Here is a 12,652-nt window from a genome sequence, read left to right on the forward strand (position 1 = left end):
CACAGCTCAGAAGAGCAGAGAGAGGCCTCCTTTCCCCCGACCATTGTTCTGATTTGTCTTGGGGTCAGGAAATCCTATCCCCGGTCCTCCTGGTTGTGGACGCCCGAGTGGACGGGTAGCAGGACCCCTGCCTGCTCCCCTGCCAGTCAGGGGCTGGGGGATCGCAGGGGTGGCCTGGGGTAGGCTGGGCAAACCTGGCCCCTCTGCCCCTTCCAGTTTCCATCACCAGAATGGGACACCGTCACCCCAGAAGCAAAAGATCTGATCAACAAGATGCTGACCATCAACCCGTCCAAACGTATCACGGCCGCTGAGGCCCTCAAGCACCCCTGGATCTCGGTGAGCCTTCCTCAGTAAGACCCTTCACAGGAGCCCCTCCAGACTTCAGGATTAAGGCCCTCAAGGAGTCCCAGCCCTGCCCCTGGCCCCTCAGGCCCACCATGGGGTCAAGGGGGATTAATCCAACGGACACTGATCCTGCGGTGATTCTCATAGGGAAAGTGTCAGTGGGAGGTATTCTGGGTTGGCACCACGACTGGGGGTACTACTGGCACCCAACGTCCAGTGCCGGGAATGCTAAGCCCCTGCAATGTTTATAACATCCCCTAGAACAAAGACTCATTCCCCCAAAGATGCCAGCCACATTCATAGGATGCTCTGCAGGGGGGCCCTTGGGTAGGTCCCGCCTTGTACTGACAAGCCCTCTCCCAACTTCCTCCAGCACCGGTCCACCGTGGCCTCCTGCATGCACAGACAGGAGACCGTGGACTGCCTGAAGAAGTTCAACGCCAGGAGAAAACTGAAGGTAACAACAGGTCCTCACCCTCCACGCACCCCGGACGCAGGAGTAGCTTGGCCTGGGTCTCCACAGTGGCCAAGAGGTCTGCTCACTAGCTCTTTCCTTCATTGAGTCAACAAGCATTTATTGAACACCAGCTGCCTGGGCTGGGCAGTGAGCGGTGGCGAGGACAGACAAGTGACCGAGACATTACGGGGCAGTGGTGAGTGCTGTGACTGCACACCCTGAGGTTGTGGGAGTGCATAGCAGGGCCACGAAGCAGGTCTCAAAGCACCAGGGGAGGATCCCAGAAGGCTTCCTGGGCAAGTGGCCTTTGAGCTAAGATCCCAGAGGATAAGCAGGTGTTAGCAGTATGGAGACAGATCGGGCAGGTGTTCCAGACACAGAGAAAAGCCTCTGCAGAAGTCTGGAGGCAGGAGCTTGACCCCTTAGGGGGACTGCAAGTGTTTCAACATGGCTGGGAGAGGTTGCAGAGGGTGATGTGTGACTGGACAGGAGGCCATGGTAAGGGTGAGAGGTCCCAGATGCCAAGTTCTGGAGAGGAATGGCTGAGGGACTTGGACAGGACTTGTGGCCCCAAGGAAGTGACCCTGATGGATCCTGAGCCTCTGGCCTCTTGGCAGCTCTGTGTATTCTCAGGGAATATAGCAGCTCTGGGCCTAGACCTTGCCAGGGGACCCCGTAAGCAGGTAGGAAGAGCAACTGAGGGATCCCCAGCTGGTTGAAACAGAGAGGCCATCAGCATGCTAAGTGACAGCTGCTGAGGCCTCCAGCTCCTTCAGAACCAACTGCTCCCAGGTCTGGCATGGTGGCTCGGGATAGGGACATGGGCCAAGGGGGTGGTAGCCAGCATGATGCCAGAACTGAGTCTAACCCTTAACCCCCAGCGGGAGCTTGCCCAGAAGTCTCAAAATGTCAGAATCAGTGATTCTTAAAATCACGGACTGGCGGGCCCAGATAGTGTCCAGATCAGACAGCGTCAGAACCGGAAGGGCTATTGGTCCCCGCCCCCATGGACAGAGGAGGCTTATTCCTCATGAACCCTCCAGGGTTCTGAGCCCAGGAGCCACAGAAGAATGAACTAGTGCTGGAGTGAGGAGCTGGGTGTCCCAGGCAGAAGATGGAGGCAGGGAGGGGCCGAGGGGTGCAGGGTCTACTGTCTTTGCTCTGGCAGGAGATTTCCTTGGTGTTTAGGAGCCACCACTGACAGGTATCCCCAAGTTCATCCACCAGGTGTGGCCAGGCTGATGGAACCTATTAATATCTGCTTCTTGGATGACCCTGCCCCTGGAACTGTGCCAGCTAAGACCTAGATCATCCTGACTTCTCCAGGGAGGCAGGGATGGTCTCTGGGCTGTGGGTGGGAGAAATGGAGGCCCGAGGCAGAAGGCTTTGGCCTTGTGTCTGAATGGAGCCCCTGCCTCCCCTTCCCCACTCCCCTCCCATTTCTGTTTCTCCTCTCCCCCCGATTTCCTGCCTCCTCTCCCCCACATCCCCTCCTCTTGTCTGTTTCAGGGAGCCATCCTCACCACTATGCTGGCCACCAGGAACTTCTCTGGTAGGTGGTAGGACCTTAGAGTCCCAAATACATCCTGCAGGAGGTGGACACGTTGCCAAATGGGCTATCTGGGTGCCCTCAGGCCAGAGGGCCTGGGGAGAGTAGGAGCTACAGAGGACCCCGTGACTAGAGGCTTAGCTCACCTGATGCAAACCTGTGGAAGTGGGTAAAGGTCAAAGGTCAGCAAGCCAAGGGCCCACCAGGAGGGGTTAGAGGTTAAGTGTGGCTTCCCCAGCTCACAGCAGTGCTGGGTTTCTCAGGCTGGGCCAGCCAGAGGGGAAGGCCTCCTGAATGCTGGTGGACAAGTCCAGGAGGGACTGAGCCAGGCCCAGGAAGTACCAGTATTCCTGTTTCCCACAGTTACTAAGCCATCCCCATGCTTTCACTCAGGTGGCCTTTATGACAAGACGGTTGCCATCCCTGTTTACTGAATGGGGAAACAGAGGCTTAGGGAGGTAGACTTGCCTCGGGTCACACTGCTAGAGGCAGGCTTTCAGTGCAGGTCTGACCCACCCCAGAGCAAGTGCCCTTACCAGGCTGGGTCACCAAGGAGTCCAGGGTAGAAGCCTTTGGCCTTGGCCAAAGCCAGGCTGGTTAAGGCAGGGAGTGCCCAATGACTGGCGGCATGTGGACCCGAAGACAGAAGGGAAAGGGATTAGTGTCAGGGCTTAGCAAGAAGCTCCCCTTGGCACGCTGGGGAGGGCTGCGGCCAGCGCCCGCCAGAGGCTTCTCTCTGGGGAGCCCGGGATGGCTGACGGGGCAACTGAGCAGATACAGCAAAGCTCACCTGAGGGGCCCTCGGTCTAGGGCTGGGGCTGGGGCCAGCCAGAGAGGGCTGCTGTGCACACATGGCTGCTCCCACCACAAGCGGTTGGCTCTGGGAAGCTACACCGCTGGCTTTGCTGAAGGAGGGTCCACCTGCCCATTTAACCAGCCAGGAGGATGAGACCTGGCGGTGGGATGGGGTAAGACCCTGGAACTTCAGATGTGGGCTTTCCCCAGCACACTGAACTGCTTTCCAACTCTCTTCCAGCCCAGACAAGGATCCTGTAGTTCCTTAAACTGAAAGATGAGCCACCCAGGCAGTCAGAGTCTTTTTTTAACAACTGAAGTGCCCTTAGGGAACTCTAGTCCAGAGCTCACAAAATGGGGGAGGGCATGGCTTAGTTCTCCTCTCTTGATGTTCTTGGGGGGGGGGGCAATGATGTTTAAAAAAATTTTTTTTTCTTAGAGTTTCCAGCACTTAAAACCCAGGAGATTTCATAGAAAATCCCAGATTTCTGACTTCTCTCAAAAATCACGATATGTGACCTCACTTGACCCAGAGTCCTGGAGTAGTGGGCTGGAGCTGAGAGGGTCCCCCTTTGAGGCTTGAGGGGAGCCCACAAAGCCCATGGAGGATGGGCATCTGTTTCTTTCTTTCAGCTTTGGGATCCAGGGGTACTCAACCCACCCCCCTTACTTTGCAAGAGGGAATTTTTCCATCAGAGCCTGAGAGGGTCATAGGTACCAATGTGAGGATGACTGGGGAGCTGGACCAGACATGAGCCCCATCCCTCCAAGCCTCTGGGTTGTTGGTGTCCTGTACCTCCCCTCCCCTCCCTCGCAGCTCGCCCTCTCTGGGCCACCAGGAGAAGGACTTTGAGTGGCTGTCATTTACCAAACATCTACTACATACACGTCAAGTGCTGTGCTGAGCACCTTCTAGATACTGTCTCCTTTAACTTAAGGCCGTTTGCTTGAGGTTTGAAGCAGTCGGATGTCAGGCTGCACAGAGCTGGGCATTTATGCCATTTCCTGGCCGGTGCCCTCTCCAAGGGCTCTGGCCAGGAGGTGAGAAGGGAGGGAAAGGGGAATGACAGCTGGGGCCTCCCTGAGAGTCATTGCTTTGCTTTTCCCAGACACCCAGGACACAGCCAGCCCCAGCATGGGGCTCTGGGGTTTGAGGGTGGGGAGGCCTCTGCCAGGGATGGGTGCTCTGGCAGGGATGGGCCCAGAGGAGTGGGCATCTGCTTCTTGTCACAGGCAAAACACAGCTCGCAGCTGTCCAGAGTAGGCAGGGCTGACACATGACCTCCGCAGCAGCATGGGGCTAAAATTAGAGCAGGCTGGGGTGGGGAGGGAGCGTCCAGCCCCGGGCTGGGCAGCCAGGCCTCTGGGTTGGCCACCACCAGCACGGGTGGTGACCGGGATCTAGAGGGAATCCCCGGACTAAAACAGCAACCACACGGTCCTGGGACACATTGGGCACCTCTCTCAACCCATGGGGCCAGAGGGTCACACTTGAGATTGCTGAGAACTGGGGGGAGCCCAGGCCCAGCCAGTGGGCCACCGGCAGCCCCGGGGCCGCCCAGGAAGGAAGAGGAGCACGGGGAGGAGGTCTCCCCCAGATCGCTGCTCTGCTCTGTGCCCGCCAGCTGCCCGTGGATGCTGCTCTTCCTCGCCCTGTGGGCCCTGGTGCCCTGCCTGGTGTTGGTAACCCTCTACTTTTTCTCCTCCGCAGGGGGGAAGAGTGGAGGAAACAAGAAGAACGATGGTGTGAAGGTAAGCCCCTGGGGGCCTGGCACGGCCAGCCTCCGGCAGCGTCCCAGCCAGCACGGCCCGGCTTGCAGGGCGGGGGCGAGAGCCAGGCCTCGCTAACAGTGTTCTGGGCGGATGTGCTCGCCCAGGCAGCCTGGCGTCCCCAGACCCAGAGATCTGGGCTTCGGTGCCCACCCTCCTGCCACAATTGGTGGGCGGGGTGCAGGTGGGGGAAGGGAGGGTTGGTTAGAAGAAGGTGGGAGAGGCAGGTGGCCTGGGTGAGGGTGGGCATTAGGGCGGATCAAAGGAGATTTCTGTGGTGTTCCCGGACTGGGGGACTGGTGAGCGAAAGGGTGCAAGGAAGGGACAGAGATGTCATGAGGGGCGACCTCCTTCCTGAACGTGGGCTGGCTGGAACGGGCCCCTGACCCAGTGCGTGCCCCAGTCCAACCTACAAAGCCTGTGGGGGATGGACAGCCATTCCTCTCAGCTTTGGGATCCAGATGTACCCACCCCATCAAGGCCTGCTGGTTCAGTGCCAAGAATCCCCTCCTCCCCCGACCCAGGCCTACCCTGTCCCCATCCCTGATGCCCGAGCTACTTCCCTCTACACCCTGCTGACCCGTCTCTCCCTCCTCTCTCTTCTCCCTCTGCTCTCTGGGGCCTGGTCCCCTGCTCTCTGCAGCCCCTTCCTCCGCTGCCACTGGCTCGCCTTGTGGGTTCTCCTCTTTTGAGACCCTGCCTTTTTCTGGGCTCAGAGTCCTGCCTGGCCAGGGCCCCAGGGCTGGGCTGTGCCCAGGAGACTAGAAGAGATGAGATGCTGTCCAAACACAGCCACCGAGGTGGGCTGATGGCTTCTGGCTTGATCTGTAGTGGCATTTACAGTCTCAGGCCCCTGGCTTCAGTCTGTCAGGGGTTGCATGGGAGAGGATCTGGGTGTCGCTTGCGGCCAGGATACGGGCCTCCCCTCTGCTTTCAGTCCCCTGGCGGCTTGAGTTACCCCATAGGTGCACTGGGTGAGGCAGGAAGGGTGTGAACTTGATGATTTCCAAGATTTCAGCTTTAAAAACAAAGAAGAAAAAAAAGCAATCAAAAGACGCACCCTTCTTATCTTGGGTGCTTGAGGAATATGTCATTATTTGGTTATCAGCCAAAGCCAGTGGTTTTCAAACAGAACTCCTTGGAGTCCAGAAGTTCTGGGGAGGCACCTCTGGCAGCAGGTGGCGAGGGATTGGAAGAGGAGAGGCTGAGCAGGGAGGGGTTTAGGCTGCTTTCAGCCAGAGTAGCCGTGGACCAGCCATTGCCACGGCTGAGAGAGCCTGGGTGGGTGTACCGTCGTTATTTGAATCCCCCGAGCCTATTTCCTCATTCAAGCAATGGAGGGAAAGGATCTCCCACCTCCCAGGGCTGTTTGTGAAGATGAAGCAAGATGCTGCACACTGGGGACTTAACATGGGACTGGCGTGTAACTCGTGCTCATTGGATGCTCATCGGTAGTGGTACCTTTCCTGCTTTATGTGCTGGACTTGCGAGTAAAGATTTCTCTTGAAAACAAAGGTTGCTAAAGAAAATGTTTGGAAACCAGAGATCTGAAGCCAGCCCAATTTATAAAGTTAAAATGCATCCATCCCAAATGCTGTAACAGAATCCAGAATTGAGTTTCGGCTTACCTGCTGTTTTAGGTTACTCATGAGTCAGTCCCCCTCCCCTCCCAATTTGAAAGAGTGATGGAGGGATGTGCAAGGTTGGGGGTCTATTCTGGCCCTAGTGTGTACACACTGGAGGTACTGGGTTCTCTGGGGAAAGTCATATTTGGAGGGATATGGGGCAGAAGCCATAGGCACTGGTGGGCTGTGGTCCAGGTCGGTGGAGAAGGAGGGGCAGAGGTGGGGTGGTTGTCGTCTGTTTGGCACTTGGGTGTGCTATGGCCGGGCTGCTGGCGGTGAGGTCAGGGCCTCCCTCAGGCCAGGTCTTGGGTCAAAGCTCCAGTATGGCTCCTCTCCAGGCAAGGCCAGGAGGCAGAGGCAGTCTGAGGGCAAGGACATGTCACAGCGCGGCGGGGCTCTGGCTGGTCACTGCACCGCTGAAGAAAGTGCCGTAGCCTCCAGTGGTGCAGGACAGACCCAGAGTGACTTCTCAGAGTGGCCGGGGTGTGGAGAAAGAGATGCTCAAAGGCTATTCCTGATGTGACCCTCTCTCTGCAGTTCAGCCTCCTCCTCTTCCTTGGGATGGAGGACGGGGGACATCCAGCAGGAAGATGGGAGTAACCCCGGGGGCCTTGCCCAGGATTTGGGGAGCCTGGCCTCCAAGATGTCATTCTGGGGTTCCAATCACATTTTCACAATGATTGAAATGGGACCTCAAGTCAAGAAGCCAGGCGGTTGAGCCCGGGCCCCACAGCTCCCTCCCTTGGGGGCCTGGGCCATTGGTTCTGTCATCTCTGCAGAGGTAGAAAGAGCTGTTTGTGGGGGCTGGTGAGAGACTCCCACCAGGGTGGGCCTGGTGGAGTCACTCCTGTCACCCACACACGCTCAGCCAGAGTGGGAAATAGACATTCTTCCTACAACTTGGTTTCTAGAGACAAACCACTGTTTCCATCTGGAGCTTAGCTGAAGAAGCAGTGACTGGTCCCAGTGCTGGAGGAAAAACTGTCCTGCTGGAGTTAGAGATATGACATGATCCTGTATTTATGGGCTTTTAAGGACTTTTCAAGGCTAATTTTGACCATAATTCATTTTTATCATTCTTGCCAACCTTAGGACCACGTTTCTACACATGGCTCTAAGAGATGTGAATACTTGTGATGGCCACTTGCAAATTAAACTAACGTGCTGGTCAGTGTGGGAATATTATTAGTATCATCATCATTCTGTGATTCAGGAAAATTGAATCTTTCTAGCACCAAGAAGCAATGCCCCTGTCCCCACCACGACCACTCCTAGGCCTCTACTTCAACCAAGAGGGGCTGACTGACCCTCAGCTCCACTCACTGCCCCCTGTTGGTGTCCCATCCGTCCGTCATGACTCCTCTCCCCCATGTCCCATCCTGTCACTGTACGTCCAAATCTGATGCAGTCTCTGCTCTGTGTTCCCTCCTCGTGTCCCGCCTGGAACCTCCTGGCCCCCACGCCACTCCTCAGGTTTCTGCTGACAGCCAGGCTGTGTGGGCCTGTCCCCTCTGACACATGCTGTGCCTGGCCCAGCTCCAGCCAGGAGTGAGGCCGGCACTGGGAGGACAGGGAAGAAGAGGAGCGGAGAAGGGAGGGGAGGAGGGGCTGGCTGTAGACATCCAGCTATGAAAGTCACACTGTCCACGCCGGCTGGGGCAGAGGCAGGGGCATTGATGCTGGAAGTGCCCAGTGAGCCACCGCAGCCACGTCTGCGGAGGCCCTGGATGGAGAGGACAGGCTCTAAGGCTCCTGGCACTCAGAGGCCCCTGGATCCTGGAGTCAGAAAGCCTAGAATTAGACCCGAGGACCCTCAGAGTATATCCAGTGCCTCCCCCAGCAAAGGCTTACCCTGAGGTCATCTCAAGTGCTTCCTCTGGTCCCACATGGAGCAGCAAGGGGAGCAGCCTCCTGGCCTCTCACATGTGGGTGCTTCCAGGGAGGGTGAGCCTTTGAAGAGCCGTCAGGCTGCAGGGACCTGGACACCTGGACAGAGGAGCGGCCTGCATCAGGGGTTCCAGCCTCTGCTTTGCTAGTAGCTGGCTGAGCAGCCTTGGGCGGATCACCCCGGTTTTCCACATGTGCAATGCAAGTGTCAGTCTTGACCTGCAACCTTCTATGAGTGCAAGTGTTTAAGACTCCTGGCTTAGAGCTGAAAGGAGAAGATAATCTACACTTTCCTCTCTCCTTCTCGTCTTCCCTTGGGTCCATAGCCAATAATACAGGGGAAGCTACAAATCCCCCCGAAGCTTGAATAGGTGGATGGCAGGGCCCAAAGACTCGAATTCTGGGCTCAGCTCTGTGTCTGCCAGGATTTCTGAGGCCTCTTAGAGAACTGGTTCCCACACCTGTCCCTGCCTTGGAATCACCTGGGGATATTGTTTAAAATAAAGATGCCCAGGCCCCAGCACAGACCTAGTTATCAGACTCCTCAAGAGGCCTGGTTATGCGTATTTTTGACAAGTTTCCTAAGTGACTATGACACTCAACCAAACCAGGACATTCATCCGTTCCTCAGAGATGCTTGGGGAGTCTAGGAGGAGACATTGGGCCTTATCTCCAGAACTGAGGGCCTTTTTGTCCAAGAGTTTTGGATTCTGGAGGCCTTAGGCATCTGGCACCCCAGACCCAAGATTTGCTTCCCGCATCAGAGCTCGGCGTAGGGGCAGCCCTGGTCCAAGAAAGGCTTGGCCTGGAGCTTGGAGGTTGGATGGTTGAGGCCCAGGCAGCTGTGCGTGAGGCCCTAGAACTCCAGGCTGAGAGAGGACTGGCCCTGCCAGGTCAGCTGCTGCTAGTGGCCCTGACTCCTTGTCCCGATGCTGTTGCCGGCAAGGGACCACCGAGGATGACCCCGAGGCCCATCCTCCTTCCAACCCCTCTTTGTCGTTTGTTCCTCTGCTCCCTGCCGTTTTCATGCTGTGTCTTTTCCTGTCCCATCTCTTCTCCTTGTTTTTCCAGAAAAGAAAGTCCAGTTCCAGCGTTCAGTTAATGGTGAGTGTCTGCCGTCTCCCAAACGCCGGTAAATCCTGGGCCTCGAACCCTCGCTCCTGCCTCCCTCCTGCAGGCTGCACTGGGAACCCGGGGCGGGGAGAGGGTGCTCAGGGCGTGCTTGGTACGTGTGCCTCGTGTGACAATATGTGTGTTGTGTGTGCGTGTTGTTGGCGTGTTTCTGTTGACACCTCCAACTCCATGGCCCAGACCAGCAGCCTGACGGTAGACCTGAGAACTCCCTGGGATGCAAAGGTTGATTTGAAGCCCATCCCACATCCAGTCCTTGGCTTCTCGCTTCTCCCCGCCCTCTGCTCTGGAACTCATCTCGGGGCTTGGTTTGTGCCAGTTGTGGCCTCTAGGGGGCTTGATTTGGCCAAAGGAGTGGGCGCCATAGGGGCCCTTCTTGAGCTTCTGCGAGGCTACCCAGGGCCCGCCGGTGGCAGAGGAGCCACCAGCCCCTGCCTCTGTCTAGGGGTTCCTGCGGTGGCATGGTGGCCCACATCCCTCTTCTTCTGACTCCATTGCTGTCTCCTCAACTGTGTGATTTTTCTCCCCCTGAAAAGCCCAGCTTCTCTCACGCTGGGCCTCCCCACTCCCCTCTCTTCTTCTCCTGCCAGTGTGTGCATTCCTTCCCCATTCTGCGGCCACCATGTGCCTCTCTGATCCTCCAGGCCCCCTCTCTGCTCCCTCAAGCAGATAGGGCCCAGGACCCTCTCCCAGCCCTTTCAGAAAGGCCAGGGCTCTCCATGCATCCATCCCTTCAGCCACGCCCCCGCCCCACTCCTCCCACCCCCACCAGCCACCAGCTTAGCAGGGGCCCTTCTTTAGGCTTGAAGTCTGATAGGGTTTTCAGTACAGCATCTGGATGGCAGAGCCGATGAGATTTACAGACACCGGGCCGCAGCATCAGGCCGCCGGGGCAGCCCCCAACTGACCACACCTCTTCCTGCTGGTCAGGTGGGCCTCACCACCTCCTGTGTTCTCTTTGGCAGGAATCTTCCGAGAGCACCAACACGACCATTGAGGATGAAGACACCAAAGGTAGGAGGGGCCTGGCCTTCAGCCCCTGGGCCTCCTGGCAGGCCCCCTTCATGGACAGCCCCTGGCCTGAAAGGGCCCCAAGGCCAACCTTGTGTCCTGTTTCTCTACAAAGAGCCACACTTCGGCTCCTTATAGACTGGGTGCACTGCGGGGCCTTTGCCCACACGAGGGACCTGGCCCACCAGTGGACCCCAGATGGACTTTCCTTCTTGTAGGGGTTATGTGTTTAATTTAACATGTATCAGAAAACATTAATTTAACACAGTCAAGTCGTAGATGTATCAGAGCAGTATAAATTTTCCTTTTGAAGTGTTCCTGAATTTTTAAAAAATGAATTGATTTAAAAAACTTGAAGGAATCATAGTAAAGGAAGGGAAAGCAAAAATTCAGAAAGTTCAGCCAACTGGAACATGGGAAATACTGCCCCAGAGCAACTCCGAGTGCTGGGGTTGCTGTGGCCAGTGGCTAACAGTTTTCACAAGCCCTCAGACGAAAGGGAGCAAAACCCCAGATAACCATGGTCTGATAGCAGGAGAGGAAATACCAGGATGGTACTAGGAGTAATGGCTGCCTTTCATGGGGCCCTCACTGTGTGCTAGACCTGCTTTCAAGTGCTTTACATTCACCTGAGCTTCACAACAAACCTAGGAGGTAGGGACTGTGATCAACCCCATTCTGCAGCCCAGAAACTGAGGGTTGGGTAAGCTGGCCTAAGGTCCCAGAGCTCCTGTAGGGTAGGGTTAGGATATGAATCCAGGCAGCGTGGCTCCAGGGCCGGGCTCACAACCTTGACTAGGGTGGCTGGGGTATGTGGAAAGTATGCTTGGAGCTTGGAGGAGGGAGGAGGGAGCGTCGACTTCTGCCCATGGGACACCAAGTCCTTGGATGTGTTAGTGACGTCCTGCTGCTCTTTCTATACCCAGCTCTCCTTGTTCCCCCGGGACAGGGACCGGCGAGGGTGGGAGTTTCACACTGGGGTGTGTGTCAGAGACACCTGGGGAGCCTCTGAAGTGTAGAAAAACAGCGTTGACCTGGAGAGATCACAGCTGTGCCAGTTTAGAGATGTCCAGGTGTTTAGATGATTTGCCTCTAAAGGTTTTCAATGACGTGGGAAAGAACATTTTATTATGTAATATTTTTGCACAATTGCCATTTAGGCTTATTTAAGGCAGTTTTAACACACCAAACGCCATGACTGCCTCCTAACTCTGTCGGGATGTTTGGAAGCCCAGCCCCACCCTGTGGGTGTCCCTCTCTGGTCATTCCCGGATGGAGGGGGACGAGGGTGGCTGGAGACAGTCACTTCATCACCACAGCCTGATGCTAGAGCAAATCAAGCTTCTATAATGGCACTAGGGACAACCTTTAAAAACACATTATCGTGAAGACTTCCCTTGGGATCAGGTCAGCATTTTGAGTATGACTTTCTAACTGCATTCTTGGCCTGCCCCTGTGGATTCCAATTCCACAGGTTTCAAGTGGGTTGAAACATTCCCCATATTTGAGGCATGCTGTCCCAATGGTAAGAGTTAGGTGCTGGAATTTTGAGGAGACTCGTTGTGACCCCATCATTCTAGTCTCAGAACAGACAGGGACTAGCTACCATCTGTGGGATTATGACTGAACGCCTCTAAGTCAGAATCCCGCCCAGGCTGAACGATACGGCAGCGCCACGAGAGCCTCGGTTGGCCTCAGAAAGCCGGTCTCCATCCGTCCCCGCCGTAGGGCCCTCGCCCGCGTGCCCGCGCGGCGCAGCATGCCCGGCCGCGTGTGGGGACCAGGGTCCGGTGCAGAGAGGCCTTCATTCTGGGACACGGGGCGCGGCCAGAAAGGCGGCCGCCCTCTTGCCCATCGCGCACCGCACGTTTGTGGGGAACCTGGTGCTAAACCATTCGTAGATAACCTGCTTCTGAGTCAGGGTTTCGTAAATAGCAGAGCAGCTCCCTCGCTGCGATCTATTGAAAGTCAGCCCTCGACACAAGGGTTTGTTAAAAAAAAGAAGAACAGACAGGGACTGTGGAGACAAACTGGCTCTGTGCTTCTTCCCTGGAGTCCATTTGCTGGGCAACCTTAGAC

General features: G+C 56.4%; 1 protein-coding gene across 10 annotated transcripts in view; it reads left to right on the plus strand.

The window, feature by feature from the left end:
* CAMK2A (calcium/calmodulin dependent protein kinase II alpha) overlaps positions 1-12,652 on the plus strand; it is a 62,161-nt gene that overhangs the window by 34,462 nt on the left and 15,047 nt on the right. For 6 of the 10 annotated variants that reach the window (XM_072954871.1, XM_072954829.1, XM_072954854.1 and 3 more), the window contains 6 exons: positions 217-339; positions 722-805; positions 2,315-2,357; positions 4,861-4,901; positions 9,503-9,535; positions 10,528-10,576. In XM_072954871.1, coding sequence (XP_072810972.1) covers positions 217-339; positions 722-805; positions 2,315-2,357; positions 4,861-4,901; positions 9,503-9,535; positions 10,528-10,576 — 373 coding nt within the window. The remainder of the gene's footprint in view (positions 1-216; positions 340-721; positions 806-2,314; positions 2,358-4,860; positions 4,902-9,502; positions 9,536-10,527; positions 10,577-12,652) is intronic. The other 4 variants (XM_072954872.1, XM_072954837.1, XM_072954870.1 and 1 more) reach the window with 1 other exon arrangement.

This window comes from Vicugna pacos, chromosome 3 (genome assembly GCF_048564905.1).
Source record: "Vicugna pacos chromosome 3, VicPac4, whole genome shotgun sequence".
Lineage (NCBI taxonomy): Eukaryota > Metazoa > Chordata > Mammalia > Artiodactyla > Camelidae > Vicugna > Vicugna pacos.